Raw genomic sequence first — 18,496 nt, 5'->3', positions numbered from 1 at the left:
ATTCTTTCACATCATCTATCCTATTTATAAGTAAGATATAAGATACGAACAGGAAAATATATTGTTATTACTGTGATAGAAGGAACATCGAATATCTCTTTGATCATTATTTTAAGATCCAACTTATTCTTTTTCCTGCTAGTTTGACCTTAACGCATGCAACAAGTATATTCTGAAAAGAAATGTAAATAAGTATGCATTAAAAAAACATTTTTTTACGCATTTCGCACAAATGAGATATTAAATTAATTAACCTTCAAACGTCCTTAGAGAGGAAGCTTTACTCTGTGGAACATTCGATGCAATGCTATAACTGCAAAACATGTTTGTCGATCGACTAGAATCGACCATTTACTCGGAAGGCATACCAATTAAAGAGGTATGGTTGCACGTAAAATGCGGATAATCCATTTGTAGGTCACTGAGATTCGATTGCAATGAATGTTACAGTACAGAGCGTCGTGGAAACGTACCAATGAACTCCGCATGAACAGAATACCAGGAAAATAAAGAGCTTTCATAGTAGGTAGACCACAGATCTTATGACTTTTCTACGCACATATGGATTTACTGAAATGAAACAGAACCAATTTATTCATTGACCCTCGATTCATCAAGTTTGTATAATTAATATTTTCCCTTCCAATATCATTAACATAGAAACACTATCTATATACTTACTAAAATGCAGCATCCTTATTTCTTCATTATGCATGATATATAGGGTGTTCGACAACAGGTGGGCAAAATTTTAAGGGGTGATTCTAGGGATGAAAATAAGACGAAAATCAAGAATAACGAAATAGCGTTTGTGGCTTTGTTTTCCAGTAATTAACGTTTAAAAATTTAAGTTAAAAGCGCCTGAAACCTGCAACCCGCCCAGCACCGACGACTGAACGTCAGGTCTGCAGGGGTCAGTACAGTCATAACCAAGAATCGAAGCCGAATGCTGCAGTACCGAGAAACAGAATAGCACGAGGTAAGTTTCTTTACGAAAGGGAAGAGAAACCCTTAACACCATAAGACGTAAGATCGTTTCGAACGACGGACTGACTATTATTCAACGATTCTTAGTTATGACTGTACCTTCCCCTGCTGACCTGACGTTCAGTCGTCGGTGCTGGGCGGGTTGCAGGTTTCAGGCGCTTTTTACTCGAAATTTTTAAACGTTAATTACTGGAAACCAAAGCCGCAAACGCTATTTCGTTATTCTTGATTTTCGTCTTATTTTGATCCCTAGAATCACCCCTTAAAATTTTGCCCACCTGGTGTCGAACACCCTGTATAACCTTTTAGCGCCAATGCATCTGGGGCTTTGACCTGCTTTTCAAAGATATCGAAGGTGTCGATGTCGAAACCCTATGTCTGTTATCGGACTTGAGGTCCGCCGGTAGTTGATACTCGAAGCGCAACGAATTCTGAGAGTCGTGGATGTTTTCTTTATGAATCGGCGATAGAGAGTTCGATCGCCGATCTTCAAAGGTACCGTGCTGTGGCCGATGACCCGAGGTCATGGTGCTGCATGGCACGTGTAAAGAGATAAGGGTGTTCTAGAAGGATGAGAGTCGGCATGGCACTTATACCAGAACCGTGATCGGGTACACCTCGTCGAAAATCTAACCGATATATCTAACAAACCCTATACAAATATCATAATAATATATAAGAACAGGTGGTAGTTGTGCTATAGATCATTAATTATAAAACAATAGTATGAATTTTAATAATCTGGTAGTGTATCAACTTTGGTAAAAGAAAATTAATTCTTGCCGAAGAATACCGGATCTGTAAGAACTATCCAACAATTGACTACGTAATCTGTATTTTGTAGTGGAGATAATTGCAGTTGCAGTAAGAAGGGTCTAAAATCTAAAAGGTGAACATGATTCGTATGTACGCGGTTTACGAGTGCGTGAAGAATAGTGGGGTGCAGTGATGCGCGGAGCGGCCACTCCGCAGCGCTCCCCTTTCAGTAGGAACACAGAATAAGTAAGGAAGGTTGTTTCTTATTGGCGTGGGTGATGATGTATTTTCTGTTCTTCCTGTGATCCTGCTACTAGAACACAGTGCCTGATTAGAAGAGTAGATCTTAAAGAGATTACAAGCTTCTCAACGGTCAGATTAACAAACCTTCTTACTGATTATACAATTTTATTACAGGGGGACCCCAAGAACTGGCCTGCCCCACGATCAACCACCTAACACGTCATTTCTCGGGACTAACAAGAGATATCGAGGTTCCTCGTTCTGTTTCATCGACTTCCATTGAGAGATGTTTCTTAGAAATGTGATCACGGACAGTAGCATCATCTTACACAACGTTGTAACTATGTATTCAATTCGTATCGTGACAGGAAAGAGTATCATATTATCAGGCAGCAATTAACTTAAACATTTGAAAATATTGTGCAAGTATTGTTCTAATATTATAGGTATTTATTAAATTTGTACAAATACGCGGTTACTGATAATGTACCAGTAGTTCAAAGTTCCGCATTTCACCGCTAGAAGGCGCAAGCGGTACCATTTTCAAAGCATGCATTTGTATAAAAACTAAAAACCATAAAATTATTGTACAATACTTTCTATCTTTTAAATTAATTGCTTCACGGTAACATGATGTTCTCTCTTACTACTGTATAATTTAAATAGGTATATGATTAATAATGTAAACTTTAAGGTGGACGAAAATGCAGCTTATGTAAGTAATTGCATGGTAGCAGAAAATTTTCTTCAAATGATCGACCGAGTTATGAATGAAACTACGAGGGATAACGGTTGGATTGTCAACCTCCTAGCTCGAGATGTTTGTCTGTTCAATGGGGAGCCTTGCGGTGTAGAAACTGTTCGAGGAATGCGTGTAATGCGTATACGTACACGTCACGCCTACTCATCGTTGCTGTCACGTACGTGGCTCATCGTCATGTACGTGCTTCTCTACCTGCGTACGTAAGCTAGTACGAATATGTACACGTATTGCGAGAACGCTTTACATGTCAACCTCGATAGTGTATTTCTTCTTGGCCGTACATCCGTGTCTTATACTACTGACAAGGAAACGCACGTGCACGTCGAGACAGGAGCATTATTGCATGGATAAGGTGTATCATAATAACACTCTCTAATTGATATATGAATTGTGTATTTATTGGAGCAGCATTTACAATAATGTTTTTATTTAGAACATTGTACTGATAATATTGAATATCACAATTAATGACTATTGAGCAAGCTATTATTGTATATCTAAATCATAACTATTAACAGGATTAATGATGTTCTTATCAATGTTTGTTTCATGATACGAATGCGGATTTTTTCTAGAATTGGTCTTGAACTATTAAAAGACCTTAGTAGCGTCATAAAATATCTCGTGAACATTATTTTCCAAGAAGAATTTTTCTGGTAGCACCGAAGCTCTGACCAGCTTGAGTGGCCCCTTTGTTGGTACCAGCTTGAAGACCAATGAGAGTCTCACCAGCCCTTAATTGCTCCTCTGTGAAGTGTCGTTTGTTCTCTTCTGCTGGTTTTGGTCCTAACCAAGGGCCACGCCACTCTGGGTGTCGGTATGTCTGTGAATCAATATCATTTTGTTAATTTCCCTGAGACTACACAAAATCCTACGAAAATATATATTTTATTAAAATCATTACAGCACGGCCGATGGCGAAGATGGTGTTGGTCACTTGTGCTATGTTCTTCCTCTCTATAAGATCGACCGCTTGGAACAGGTCCACGTCTGGAACTCCGTATTTTACACAGGCCTTTTGGAATCTGAAATGCGTACATAATAGCTGCAGTTACACAGATTTCCGCTTTCCACGGCGTGGAATTAACGCGTCCGGCGTCCCTTTTTAATAGGAGAGCAGGATATGAGAACGATACGGTTACAGGTAATTATTCTAAGCCCCAGGGATAATCATTGAAATCTCTTTAATCTCGTAATGGATATATGCAAATCATAAGGGAATATCTCATTAAACAGTGCAACGCATCTAACAATTCTGATAACTAAAATAAATCTACAACAGTGATATACACGATGTGAAATAAAAGAACAATATTTTTTATTTTAGAAGGTAATATTGAAAGAGATCAGCTTAAAACTCGAGTGTTGCTCGTTTATGGAGTCGCCATTTTGTCGGTATCCGACACGACGTGTCTCGTGATGCAAGAAACGTGAGGCAGGCCAGTGTTAACGAGCTCTCTGGGTATCAGTAACGTAGAAACGAACGGAGCATACGACGGAAGTCCACAACCTCTGTATTGTTTCTGCAGTCCGCGTAGAAAGGGAGTAACGCGGAGTGGCCGCGCTGCGCATCGTTTGCCCCACTACTCAGGAAAGCGCTCTTAAACATTGAAAACGCGCCAATTGCCGACATGCGCACGCAAACGCGATGGTCAAATGCAAGAAACGTCATGGTCGTTGCACTTTGTCCGAAGAAATTATCAAGATATCTCTTTACACTCTGCCAGTTTATTTGGATTTCAATCTAACGCGACGGTGCTTCATCGTGGAACCACTGGGATCAAACGAGTCAACTGTTATACTGATCAAGAGTAAGACAAAAAAGAAGATACAAAGAGACAATTATAGAAATTATAATAATTTCTGTAATAGATATTTCTTCTTACTTCCGCATGTATTGTGACAGTGATAATTTCAAGTGTGATTGATATCTGTTTCAGAAAGATAACGCGTTTGGGTTTCGCGGTTGCACGAAGGCTCTCGAGGGGACAGTTCGAGATCAATAATCGAATATCGCTAGATCTCTCGATTCCGGCGAGGCAAGCAATGCTCTTTCGACGTCGATAGGTTGCAGTCGAGAATCGTTCAGAAGCAAAACACTGTCGATTGCGTAAAGTCGAATGCACAGCAGGGAAGCATGAAATCAAAGAAAGTTCCACTTGTATAAATTAGAGGGATTATTCTTTCTGTGTACTGATATTTCATCGTATTCCTGTTCTATGCAACAGGTATTGTAAACAAGTTAGTACATATTGAGCATACACTTCATTCTTGGCTTTGATATAATTAGGACGTGTTATAATATGATACATACTGATTTAGATTGTCCATCATCTTATAATCACCACCAGACGTGTTGATTTTACTGACGAGACCTGGCTGCAGTTTGTTCATCAATTTGCAAAGCAGCAGACCATCTCTTAAAGCATCTTCATAACTCACACCTGGAACATAATTTAATTTTTATTGAATTCAAATAGAACGAGCTAGTTTAAGATATATGGAAAAAGGGGAAGCGAATGGGTGAACAATGAAAAGAATGCCAGGAACCACAGTGACACCAGGATAACAGAAAAAAGAAATTTCTTCTTTTCCCCGTTGGGCGAAGCGCGAGTTCCGCAAACGGATGACATGCGCACTTCGCGTGAACCATCGATTTTCATCGTCCGCCACCGCACGATTATCGGCTTAAATTGAACGAAGCGTTTCTCTTTTTTTTTTTTTTTTTTTAACCTCCCCTTGGCTACCTCCCACTATGGTTGAGATTGTCGCGAAATAATAACAGAGGCTAGGCGCACCAGCACTCGTTCATGGCGCCCCATTATGCCAAGAGGCGAGCCAAGGGGGCTTGCCATTTTTTGCCGGACAACCGAAGGATCAGGAAAGACCGCCTCCGTCTTCCGTCATTCGCTCTTTTTGCGGTTGACCGGTGTCTCGATCAACGCCATCATTGTCTTGCAGTCGTCGTTCAGTTTGTACCGAGGCACTCTCGTCGCCATTCGAAAGACACAACGCATCTCCAATTACCAGGGGCTCAGCATCGTTCAAGAGCATGGGTTCCGGTGCGTCAAGCATGTATCGTTTTGTGTCAACTTCCTTTTTCTCCCACCATCTGCCGGTTGACGTTTCAATATATCGAACCTATTGATGCGGTACGCTCTCTGGCGAACGGCTTGGTAAATTGTATCGATGCACAAACCGCGGGAGAAAGCGTTGCGGTCGAACAGGCGCAACAGTTGGGTATTTTTTTCTGTATGTATATAAGTGATAAGTTCTATCGTTGAAGTGATTTACATATTATGAAACATTTTAGGAGAAGCAGAAATGAACGGATTCGTGTACTGGGTCTTTGTATCTCTATAGACGACTCTGTTTCTTGAAATAGAGAATATGAATTAATTTTAATCTATATTCCAGTTGCATGATGCAGCAATAGATAATATATACAGCATCTATGAATATGAAAGTTACAGAGTTACTAAGAAAACATACTAAGCTTTGAGTAAGTTTCTAACCATGCCTTCTGCGTGGATGTAAATTAGGAAATAGCATGCAATGTCCAGAGATGAATCACTGAAGAACATTTATCCTGCAGAGGACGTAATAACAATTTTTAGCTTTCTACCACAGAGGTGCGCTGTTTATGCTTTTGAACATCTTTCACATTTTATTATATATTTCAAAAAATAATTTTTAGTTCTTTTGCAACAGTTTTAGACAACGTACGTTAATTGTTCAAAGGAATACTACCCTGATCCTGCAAGGACGAGATGTCACGTGGTTTTACGGTGGAGGAGACGACGCTAAACTTACCCTAAAATCTGCTCGCCTAATACGAACCTGGTCATGTGCTTGAATTTTCGATTGACGAGCATTCGACAGCCGATTACGGTACATTGGCAAGCTTTATTCAATTAACTCTTTCGACTTTCAAATAATAACTTAGAAAGGACCATCAGTTTTATAGTTAAATGCAGCAAGTCAAATAGAAGAAATGTATCTGAATATCTAATTGAATACTTATAGGATATTTCTCTTTTGGGAAAATAGACCTAATTTATACTTAATGGTAAAAGATAATACAATTTTTTTTAAACTGACTATTAAACTTTGTTCAGGAATTAAGTAATAATCTAATTATCTAATTATTTCTAGATTCTGGAATCATGTTCAGAAGGAAACTGCATAGAGTGCTTTTCAAGCGAAAACATTGGTACTACGTGCCTCGACTATGCAAGTGAAACGAGTCGAGCAAATCAGACGCTTTTCCACGATATCCAGGCAACAGCCGGGAGCAATAGCAGCATCCACCTCTATGGATCAACGCGGGTAGATGAAATAAACAAACGTAACATACTGATACGTTCCTGGTAGCATCGAAACGCGATGAGATGTCGTAAACGTAGGAAGATGACAGAAAATCGATAAGCTACCTTCAGATGTGGTCCAGGTTCCTCGCGATTCTTCGCTGCTTTCTTTTATGCCCGGACAAACACCGTCGAGTGATGGTGGCCTGATATTTTTCAGACGTTACGTGTCTTATTGTTGTCTTCGTTTGTTCCGTTACTACGCGTCAAAAAAATATCGAGTCGCAACAATATGTATTGGTGAATCGATACTATTTCAACTTTAGATACTATCCTGTTACGTTGACACGTCATGGTCGTCATGTCTCGACAAATTTGACGTTAAATCAATAAACCCCTTTGAGTACGCTTCACTTGCACACATATGTCATTTATAGGTAAATGCTTTGAAAGTAATTACAAATTACGTCTTGATGTTAAGCAGAAGCCAGAAACGATACTTCAAATATTATGTTGTAGATTTCTTATTGGATGAAGATAATCAAGTGGACGTAGGTGATCAGAATTATCACGAGCTATAATTTACTACATAATTAATCAACGAAGGTAATTGGAAACTAATTACTGCTACTGTATGAACAAAAAATAGAGTAATACACGATCTTAGATGGTGTATGATTCATTCGATGAATATTGTGTTACAAAGGGATGAAATACATTTCAAAGGGATTCTGATTTCAAGCAGCCAACGTTTGCGTGCTTCGGTATCGATTTAACGTCAGTTTCATGTCATAAAGACGTCAAACACACGCTTTTCATCAGGGCAACATCCACGGCTTGAATTTATGACCAACCATGAGCAACAGGTCTCGGAGGGATGAATTCTCTCGCACGCAGAATCCAGTTTCCCTCCATTTTTGCAACGATAGCAGTACCAGTCGTTTGTTCTCATCGCTACCTACAATTTGCATTGTTATAAAATCAATTCTTGAATAATGCATATGCATAAACGAAAAACAGTCTTAACGATATTCAGTTTTTTATTGAATGGAAACTTGATTTGAGCGAGAATAGCAGTGCGAGAACTTGAATTTATTGATCCTCGGCAACAAAACACGCCCCTTGGTATCCACCCCTAGATGAAACATACCTCCAGGCAACCACCTGTTGCTTTCGGTCGTAAATCTACCCCGGGGCTGTAACCCTGGTAGCCTTGTCTCAGAATGACGTCATTGACGATCTTTTGATGGACAACTGACATCCGTTGACGTCTCTCGAGTGAACCGTTCTATCAGGACGAATCATCGAGACGTGATTTCTTTCTGAGAAAAGCTTCCTTATTTTTCAGATGCTGCGGTCGAGGGTAGGCACCGACACGCGAAGCAAAGCGTCGGTGAGGGAGCCATAAATTCATCTACTACCCGTCGTTGCTACCCTAGTAACTACGAGCTTTCGTGACGTCACGCAACGTTACGTGACGAGCAGTTCGACATGTCGACAGCTCGTGTCCACTCGATGTCCTCGAGAAACGGGACCAACGGATTGTATCGGTTTAAAAAAAAAGCCTGACGCCAGAAATAAGACGCATCGATTCGTCGACGTTGACGTCGACGTGGCGGGAAAGCCATAAATCCCTCAAACGTCTGCTGGTTCCCTGGTGCCAGCAAGCTACTTGTGCCACCGTGACAAACGGATGACTGACACTTCCCTTTCCTAAAACCCTTCGTGTCCATCCAATCATAGTTAAAGGTACATTCTCAACGATATGAAGTAGTATGATAGAAATCAAGGTAGCTATGCTTATGATATATTAATTTAAAATCGTAGTTGGCTTGGTAACTACCTGTTTGAATTACTTGTAACAGATATAATATTAAAAAATTGTTTATATTATTTAGGTAAGCAAAATTGTTATCAATGTGAGGAACTCCTAACGTTCGACTGGCTGTATGTACAAAGAGGAAGTTGAGAGGGGTATACCGGCAAGAGGAAAGAAGAAATGACACAATACGATGTTTGCGACTTGACTATCCGGTCTCTTGTATGCGGCCCTGATACGTTGGCGTCCTTACGACGTAACATGATGAACAGATGACGCTAAATCAATATACGTCGTCGTCAAGCGATTGTTAAACGTCGTTTAACCGAGACTCTCAGCTAAGAAGCTTTTACTTCCTGTGCAACTAGCGATAAATATCTGTAGTTACATACACGTTGGATACTTCTAATCACACGGACAAATTGTCTTTCATTTTCTAGCGTTTTAAATGAAATCTTCGTATTAATAATTTTCATATTTGTTATATTAAGCTGATCAATTATTTGTTTATTAACAGATGTATTTATCATTTAGATATCTAGATTTCTTTGTTTCAAGATATAGAAACGTTTTACAACAGAATTTACCGGTTCACCGAAAAAATATTCGAAGGTATGTAAAGAGCTACAAGAAGATCGTGTCCAGCATGCCTTGCGAGCTTCCAGGAACAGGCTAACATCCACAATCGAAGGATTCAGTGATCCTGGAATGCACCGGATTCCTGTCTGGTTATCGTGACGGTCGATGATGTTAGGGTTGAATCTAAAGGAGAGGAAGTAGATGGACGCGGAGACGATCGAATGGCGGTAGTCCAAGTTCAATTTTAAACGAGTCAATAACATCAAAAGCTTCGAATACGCGGCTCGCATCACCGTGTGGAGCTTCACGGTACCGTAAACTCTACGACGTAGACCGTAGGTGATATTAACACTATGTCACGTACAATTAAAAACCTACAATGTCGTAGAAAGAAATTATCTTAAAATTCAAACATAATGTAGAACAATTTGCTAGTTGCAATGACACGATACTAACTTTGACTTCAGGGATGCAAAGTAGATAAAAGATTTAGATACAATGCAGTTTTTTCTGTAAAAGTATAATCGCCTATTACACGTCTACACATAAATCCTTTTTATATAAATAATTTCTTTACTTTCTTCTAGATCACGTGTGACGGTAAGCTTATAACAGGTGCGATCAGAGTTAGCGAACACCAGGCTCGCACTTGGTTAAGGAAGCTTCTTCGTGATCGAACCTATCACTTGGAGAAAGGGTTTGCTTGGATTAAATAAAAAACTAAGTGAAAATAACACAGCTTGGCCACCTTTCGTTTAACAGTTCATCTTAAAGGCATGTAAAATACAACTTAGATACAACTTAAAAATGAAACTGTTTAAAAGAACATTTCACTAGAAACTTTATTCTTAAGGCAACCCCTTAGGTCTTGAGGTATTGGAAAATAATTATTTTTCTCTTGGTCTATGTTACTAATGCTACATTAATTTTTATATAAATTAGGAGACGTGGAATCATATGTCCAACAAGGCGACTGCGTCGACGCCTGGCGTATTTCTCAAACCAGGGGTGCACGTTAGACACAGGGGTTGCTACCCACTTCTCGTGCAATATGGTGACTCGAATGACGTAACAAAGCGCGCGTTTTACTAGGAGAACATCCCTGAATGAAGGATACAACTACCCCTAACAATCCTTGGTTAACCACCCCCGTGGAACCTACCCCTCTTGACACCTCTCTGTAAATTATTACAAAAAGTAATATTCTATATAATACTCTAATGCATAAATAAGAATTTCACTGTTATAGTATAGATCAATAATTACTCTTTGCTTAAAGCGTTTGAACTCCACCTGCCAATGTACTTAACGCAACAAATACTATACAAATACTATTTCACGTTCATTCAATTCTATTGAACAATTTCAGGAACTGACCTAGCCAATGAGCTTAACCTTTGCGACGTCACGCTGCCTAACATTTCTACCCGGGAATTATAGAGCTCCAGTTAGCTCAGTGCGCAGTGCGCTGGCTTAAACGGGGGTGGCGATATTGACACGCTTTTCGAACTGCACAATCTCCCAAGAACAGGAGTTTATACCAGAAGTACGTAATCAAAGTGACGTCATCGATAAAGTAATCAAGCGTGCATATTGACACATTCGTAAGATTATGCAAGTAGAATAATAGAATTCAAGGTAATTTATATAAATGTAATTTTAAGGTAATTAGATAAGGACAAGTTAGAATGTAGGTAGAGATGAATTTGTTATTTATGGTTAAATAACAGGAGCTTTTAATTTTACCCGCTGGAAATCTCTCCCCAACCACTCTTTCAATCCATTGCTGAGCCTCGGCTTCTTGTTCTGGTTCCCTCTTGCCAGCAACCTGTAATTAGAATGTTAAAAGAACTATTTTAGTACTCTTAAGGTTGCTTCTTTTTTACTTGTTATGTGCCACTTGTATTCTTTGCGCATGATTAATGATACTCAGTAATTCCTGAGAAAGATAAAGACCGTTTAAATATAACACTATCTGAAAATAACTCGTTATACTCTATCTTACAGACTGAATGGAAGGAGTCTGATAAAATTTAAAATGGTATGCAACAGACGTCATTGAATACCCACACATCTATTATCTACATGCTAGTTGTTCTCCGTAAGTGAAATATGTATCTTGTTCATACTGTTTTTCATTTAACTACCAACATTCATTCATGCCATCATGTTTCGTGACATAGTGCAATCAGAAACACAATGGCATAGGATAAAGTTGCAGCAGTTCCTGATAATTTCTCTCTTCTTGTAAAGAGAAAGGAATATAGGATTATTTCCCGCAGTTCCTGATTATTTTATTACTCTTCTTCTCTTTATAAAAAGAGAAAAGAGGCTTTCCAACCGAAATTTTCCGGTAAGCTGTAAGTAAGAATTTAATTTTGGATATAAGAATATCAGTTTCCGCAGAAACTTTCAAAAATTGCCGTAGCCGATGGTATTTCACATCGTCATGGCGGGGTATTGGTAAAAGTTTTCAACTAGCAATAATCGCACCTCGGTAGAACCTCATTGGTTACGATATCGCCACTGCGCAAAGCTAACGAGTCTATCTTTCGCTGGGGTACTAATAACACCGCCGCTACCTTTTCCCTGTGAGAATCATTTCGTCTCGGATGCCACCTAGTGATAGGTCGGAGAACTAAAAAAGAGCAGCGGATCGAACATGAAGGTATACGTATGCAACTCCACTTTACGTATGCCTATATGTATTGCAGTACATAAATGTATTAATTATTCAGATTAGAAAGAACATTTTGCGTACAAATTGATTAATTATCTAAAATGCATATTTTCTTTTATAGAGAAAAGAGTTATTCATGATATTATATGTCAACTGGAAACAGTGTATTCACAATTGACTGCAAGTAGAGATGCGTTAAGTATTTGCTGGAAATGCATTGTCACAGGAACACAAGAAAACAAGAGGTGGCACGACTAAGTACGCATGTAAAGATGGTTAACAATGAAATTTTACTCTATTCTTTTCTCCTCCAATTACATAAATGCTTCTTCCACTTGTTGCTTTCAACTTTTGTCAAATATGAAGTGTTTAAAGGGGAATAAGATGTTAAAGAAGAATTAGTGTCAGGAATTGAATTTTTATTATGTAGATCTTGTCGAATTCGTAGAAAAAACTCGTTCCAGTAGTGTTCGCAATGCCGTTACGATAAAGTTGGAAACGGCGTCGATTGATGGGAATCTAAACTCGGCGGTGGCCTCACCCTTCGAAGTGGCCAGAGTCCAGAAATTACGACGCCTTTGCTTATCGGCATCTTTCATCTGGCGTCTGTCCACAGTTAACTATCGTTTTCTTGCAAAACACACCCACTTGTTCGAACTTTTCCACTTTGTCGCCGACCACGGATTTCCCCCGTCCACGCTTGTCGTCAGCATCAACAATAAACGACAAGTAGTCATAAACATCGATACATCGTTTCTAAATAACTAGGTCAAATCACGATTTATTTCTGTACTAAGCTTGAATCGAAAACATCGGAATAGATCATCGGACGATTCCTTCTTGGGTAACTACAAGGATATCAACCCTCTGTTTGAACAATCTGGAGTAAATTATTTGAAATTACTTTATGTAATCGATGTTACAAAATGAAATGAATTTTTCGTTAACAAGGAAAATAATATTGTTTCAGGTGAGACTTTTACAGAAATCTTATCCATGCCTAACGGAGAAACTTCAAAGGCTGAAGCTTCTCCTAGAAAGTTGAGAAGAAGCTCGCACACCAGACGCAAAAGTAAGCAATCTAGTCTGTTGCGTATGACCCAAATTACCATCCAGTTATGGTGTATAGAGAAAGAGGTCTTTGAACTATGAAAACATGAGGAAACATTCACGAACACAGGCTAACGTGTTGAATATGCTGAAAGTAGGCTTCTCGTACCGTATTGCAAATAGGGCTGCAGTGTCAAGATCTGGTTACGAGCGGGGGTGTGGGAATACCCAATGGGCAAGCAGCCAAAAAATACTCGTTCCTGAATGTCGGCGGAAAGGATACGGCGGAGGGGAGACCGGCATATAGCGTCGGGACGCACAGCGTCCGACTTAGTCTTTGGTCAGCGTCATCGTTCAAAAGTCGTTCTAACTCGAGAAAATACGTCTTGCGGCAAAGCGAACAGGGCGATCGTCAATTAAAAAAAAAAAAAAGAAGGGAGAAACATGCCGGTACGTCATTATTATCCGTGACGAACTCGATGTACTGTCGGATCAGTGTTCGTTCGCAATGGGAATTAGTGAGTTAATCAGAGTACGATACCATAGCCAGCCAGTGGAATTGAAACAAGACCGGTACCGTTAATGATTTCTCGTTGAAAAGCGACCGCACTGATCGTGGTTATTCGTAGAATCCTAATTACGGTAGACCTTGGTCTATTTTGTTTTGGCGATTTTCCCAAAATGCTGGATTAATTCTTGACACCCGGGAGAAACGTGCGATAGAAAATTGTAATTGGAATATACTGTGATTAATTCGCGATGATTTTACTTGTACTGACAAACTTGTGGTTTGTTGACACGATGGAAATCGCGTAGTTTTGAAACGGATTTATAGTGATGATCGGTTTTCACGCGAATCTCCTCCTCCGACTCGTCCAGAGTATTTATACCTCAAGATAAATATTCTGAAGAAATAGATATTCGTAATGTGTCTTTGAACGAAACTTGAAAAGGTCAATTTTGGTAGCAGTAAATTTAACCCTTTGAATCCAACTTACATTGAACTACCTTATCTTAGGATTTTTCTTTTTACTAGTTTTCTTTTAATTTGGTTAAAAAGAAAACACATGAATTACCTAAATTTAGTCAGGAGTATTTGATAAATTAATTCTCAAAGAATTAAATTTAGTATCTTAACAATGACTTATTTACAAACGACAATAGGTTGAATGAAAAATACCACAAGTATGTCATTCATATGTGCTGGGTTTAAATACGCATCCTCAGCGCAGATGTTCAATTTGATCGAACGCCAAATCGCTGGAGTAAAGACTGAAAAGTACTCGGTCAATTTAACTTTAAATTTAGTGAATCGCTGCAATAGGCGTGTCACGTTTGCGAAACATCCACGAAAGATGAATTCGATCTCTCTCGAGAATGAATCTTAAAATATACCTCGAGATAGTTCGACAGAGAACACGTTGCTCCGAAAGGCTTAACATTTTGCAGATAACAGAGTTCTCTCTTTGAACTGGCTGGATTTGTCGTTCGAAATTCGTTAAAAACTTGTTGGAACACAAGACCATACGCGAATCGAAGTTCATGACGTACGAAGACTCGTTTATACACTATAAATACTGAATTTATCGGGTACAGAAAGATGCCAGGAGTTTAGTTTGCGTCAGTCGACTGTTGGCATTATAAATCATTGCATTAAAACGGTTAACAAATTGCTTACATTAACTTCAGAGACAGAAATCGTGTTGCGCTATTTCCTCGAGTCAATTGAACTAAATGAAAAGCATCCGAGCATAGCAAATGATACGTATTAATTCTTTGCAGTCTAAACTCGTTCTCCTGATTTCTATTAGGTTCATTCAAATTAATTTTTCAACCTCTTTCCATGTAACTAAGTTTTTCTCGATGTAACATCTGTTGAAGGAAGACCTAAAGTTCAATATAAAATTGTCAAACTGCCAGCTCCATATAGACAATTTTACCAGAAATCAGCGAAACTTCGGCAGGGAAACAGGTGGCTAACGAGCGAACCGTGTGTTGTTGCTTCTTGCCAGTTTTAATAAAAGCCAACGAATCGTTCGACGTATTTTATTTTCGACGTTACGTTTTATGCCTGGTAACGTAACACCGTCGCGGTCTATTTTCGTTTTCGACACTTTTAAATTTCTCGGCAGCACACACTTCGCTGGACCATCCCAGCTCTACGAAAAGATACACCGAAGCTTTCATCGACGAATGCTTGATTCTAATTCGGGAAGCGTGGGATAATGAATGAAGCAAACTTCCGGTTCACAGGCTCGCAACAAGGAACAGGAGACCGAAGTGTTGGCCTGGATCGAGGCTGTCCTAGGAGAGAAACTTCCGCCAGGAAATTACGAGGACATCCTTAAGGATGGCGTGGTCCTTTGCAAGCTCATCAACAAAATGGCACCAGGATCAGTAAAGAAGATTCAAACCAAAGGAACCAACTTCCAGCTTATGGAAAATGTTCAGAGGTATTCAACTGAAACCTATTCTCTATCAACGTATACTGAATTAATATATCAATCATTTTTAGATTTCAAGCTGCCATCAAGGAATACGGTGTCCCGCAAGAAGAAATCTTCCAAACTGCTGATCTATTCGAAAGACGTAACATCCCACAAGTTACATTATGTCTGTATGCTCTTGGTAGGATTGTAAGTGTCCCAATTTTGAAACTTTCAATGAGATCAGATATTTATGAATTATTTTAATGTTTTCTTCATTCAGACGCAAAAGCATCCTGAATACAATGGGCCACGTCTAGGACCGAAGATGGCCGATGAAAACAAAAGATCGTTCACGGAAGAACAGCTCCGAGCCAGCGAAGGCCAACTTAATTTGCAAATGGGTTACAACAAAGGGGCTAGTCAATCTGGCCATGGTGGATTTGGCAACACTCGACATATGTAAACGTTTATATCCTCGACGCGAAGGAAAACGCGTTCTCGACTATCCGCATAGCTATAGATATTCTTTTACTATTTACTAACGATCTCCAGATACAACGATTCGGGATATTCTAGTCACAATATTTTCTGAATGGATATCTATGAGGACGTATCAAATTGTTTTTCATTAATATATGTCGAGAGAAATTTGTAACATTTGTTGTATTATACGTGTCGAAGGGCAGGGCGAGATCTTATTTAATAAGCAACGATTTTGAACGTTAGTTGATACTTTATAACACTATACATTACACTGTACATTACATGGATACTTTACACCCCTATTACATTATACACCTAACAAATACACAATACATTTACACGTCACGTACCTACATTTACACATGAAACACGTACCAGATATTAACTTACAACTTGATGGACAGCTTTCACGAGTTATTTATTAAAGAGAACAGGAAACATGACACAAAGTGACAATAATACATTTGTCACTCGTATGGAGAAAAGAAATTTACGAGTAGTAAATAAGATCTCACAGTTACTTCAACACGAACTGTAAGACTTTATTAAAAGTCTCGGATTAACACATTGACTGCAACGTCGATCATCAGTGACCAACGTCTCAAATGTAATTGTATTAATTAAAAGAGAAAAAAATATTTGCATAGTATTACTATTATACTAATAATACGATACGAGGTAGAAGATTGAAAGCTTCAATTTAAAACTTAACTACTTGTATCCTACTTTCACTGTGACAATTAATCTATTATTAATCTAAATGAATAGTGTAATGCCTTTTCTAAGATTTTTAATTATTCACTGACCATTTGCTAATAATATGTAAGCGACAAGTATACGGAATAAAAAGACAGCGCTGCTATTTTCTATTATCCGAATCATTCTAAATCGTCATGATGGTCGTTCGAATTAGAAAACAAGGCCAACGAATCTTATTGTCTTCGAAAAATATTTGTTTTCTTTGTTATGTTAGAAAAACAAAGGTAACGAAAGATATCGCAAAAATTGAAAACAGCTCGGTCAGAAAGAATGCCAAGTTTCGTGCTAATGTAACAATAACGAGTCTATCTTTAAAATATTGCATATTTCGTTGAGTGACTTGCAAAATGAAGAAGATATTCACAGTAATGGAACATTAGAGGAAGATATAACGTTTCAAGTGTGAACTACTCAGAATTTTTGGCAACAGTAAGTTTCAGTTAATTAGCAAGATACTCCCCGCGTCATGAAATTTCTTCAATCCAACGAAATTATAAACGAAAAACCTTGGCTTGGCTTCTGGATTTCTCTTTCGTTAACCTCAAGAACCTCGAGCGTACTCTGAAATTGGACGGGTTAATTTCGGCGCAACAGCCACGAAAATACCAAACCGACTTGTTTGTAAATAAACCTTGCACCGCGATTCGTGTCGTCATCGCGACACAAATTTTTCTTTCATTTTTATCGAGAAAACGTAGAATTTACTTAAAAATCGTTGCTTGGCTTGCCGCGTCTCAGCGGTATCCCAGTTATTTTTGGGCATTCACGGTGTACAAGACAGCTGAGTTTGTGTCATGGGTATCGCATTAACTATCTAATTCACCATACATTTCTAAGATCCCTTAATTTAGCGACGAGCCAACCAACGATTTGCACCCTGACGGCACATAGGGAAGATATAGATCGCAACACGTGCTTGAAAATGAAATGACCTTCGTGGAAATAATTCGATTTCCCGTGATTTCCCGCGTGTAAATCAAATTTAGGTACTGGTGCATCAAGGTGACTCACGGCTTATAAGCATTCCAGAATTAGAAACACTTAAATGAAAACTCGTAAGAATATTGCGGACACGTATGCTGAGTCAGATGTTTGAAATAGATGGTTTTTCAGTGTGTCAAGGGAAAGAAATTTCTTCTACCCTTTCTACTCGCCCTCGTCAATAGAATTCACAAGCACATGTTCTCTCAAATTTTTGAATATGATTGATTCAGCAACATTCACACACCGATTCTATGGTAACAATAAGCACAGTGTAAACAAGATTTCACCATTCACACAGGAGGGTACAGGAGACACCCTGAAAGATTTTTAACAAATATAACTACAGCAAAATAATTGTAATTTTATTGTTACAGTTACACTAGAATTTCAATTCAATACGGATAAGAATTACTGATGTAAGAAACTTATTCTTTAATTAAAAAGCCACTTAATAGCAAAAAATGAATGCAGATTCTTCCAACACGGCTTACCTGCCAAAGTGGACGTCCAGGCATGATGTATAAGTACACGTAAGCAAGCGTTCTTTTGCAATTGACGAAACGTTGAAGGCGTGAATCGGTAGAGCTTTACCCAACTCAAGCACAAAAAGTGTGCGCTTCGGCCCTCGTGCTGCGTATATATGCGTGACAGGTGTAC

The 18,496-nt window shown here is 38.9% G+C and overlaps 2 protein-coding genes, 3 long non-coding RNA genes and 1 other non-coding gene across 6 annotated transcripts; 4 read left to right on the top strand and 2 right to left on the bottom strand.

Annotated features, from left to right (window-relative positions):
- Positions 1-97: 97 nt before the first annotated feature.
- Positions 98-3,515, top strand: LOC117604046 (uncharacterized). The gene is made up of 6 exons (XR_013063022.1): positions 98-184; positions 271-379; positions 451-522; positions 1,832-1,989; positions 2,161-2,323; positions 2,681-3,515. It is a non-coding gene; the product is annotated as an uncharacterized LOC117604046 (long non-coding RNA).
- LOC117604030 (muscle-specific protein 20) lies at positions 3,195-18,488 on the bottom strand. Its single transcript, XM_034323700.2, has 5 exons — positions 18,331-18,488; positions 11,201-11,282; positions 5,064-5,193; positions 3,654-3,774; positions 3,195-3,572 (listed from the first exon to the last, which is right to left on the bottom strand). The coding sequence occupies exons 1-5, from the start codon at positions 18,352-18,354 to the stop codon at positions 3,381-3,383; spliced, it is 549 nt and encodes a 182-aa protein (XP_034179591.1). The 5' UTR covers positions 18,355-18,488; the 3' UTR covers positions 3,195-3,380.
- Positions 3,760-5,056, top strand: LOC117604045 (uncharacterized). The gene is made up of 3 exons (XR_004581344.2): positions 3,760-3,893; positions 4,077-4,560; positions 4,690-5,056. It is a non-coding gene; the product is annotated as an uncharacterized LOC117604045 (long non-coding RNA).
- Positions 5,191-13,082, top strand: LOC117604042 (uncharacterized). Its single transcript, XR_013063021.1, has 10 exons — positions 5,191-6,381; positions 6,461-6,818; positions 6,905-7,493; positions 7,576-7,662; positions 8,405-8,846; positions 8,955-10,651; positions 10,824-11,092; positions 11,462-11,555; positions 11,638-12,122; positions 12,256-13,082. It is a non-coding gene; the product is annotated as an uncharacterized LOC117604042 (long non-coding RNA).
- Positions 11,852-11,992, bottom strand: LOC117604217 (U4 spliceosomal RNA). Its single transcript, XR_004581401.1, has one exon. It is a non-coding gene; the product is annotated as a U4 spliceosomal RNA (small nuclear RNA).
- On the top strand, positions 13,475-16,968 carry LOC117604031 (myophilin). Its single transcript, XM_034323701.2, has 4 exons — positions 13,475-13,634; positions 15,438-15,637; positions 15,700-15,820; positions 15,894-16,968. Exons 1-4 carry the CDS (start codon positions 13,629-13,631, stop codon positions 16,074-16,076), a joined length of 510 nt encoding a protein of 169 aa, XP_034179592.1. The 5' UTR covers positions 13,475-13,628; the 3' UTR covers positions 16,077-16,968.
- Positions 18,489-18,496: the final 8 nt, after the last annotated feature.

The sequence above is a fragment of the Osmia lignaria genome, chromosome 11, assembly GCF_051020975.1.
Source record: "Osmia lignaria lignaria isolate PbOS001 chromosome 11, iyOsmLign1, whole genome shotgun sequence".
Classification (NCBI taxonomy): domain Eukaryota; kingdom Metazoa; phylum Arthropoda; class Insecta; order Hymenoptera; family Megachilidae; genus Osmia; species Osmia lignaria.
The sequence above is the reverse complement of the archived record's forward strand: the minus strand, read 5'-3'. Positions and strand labels throughout refer to the sequence as shown.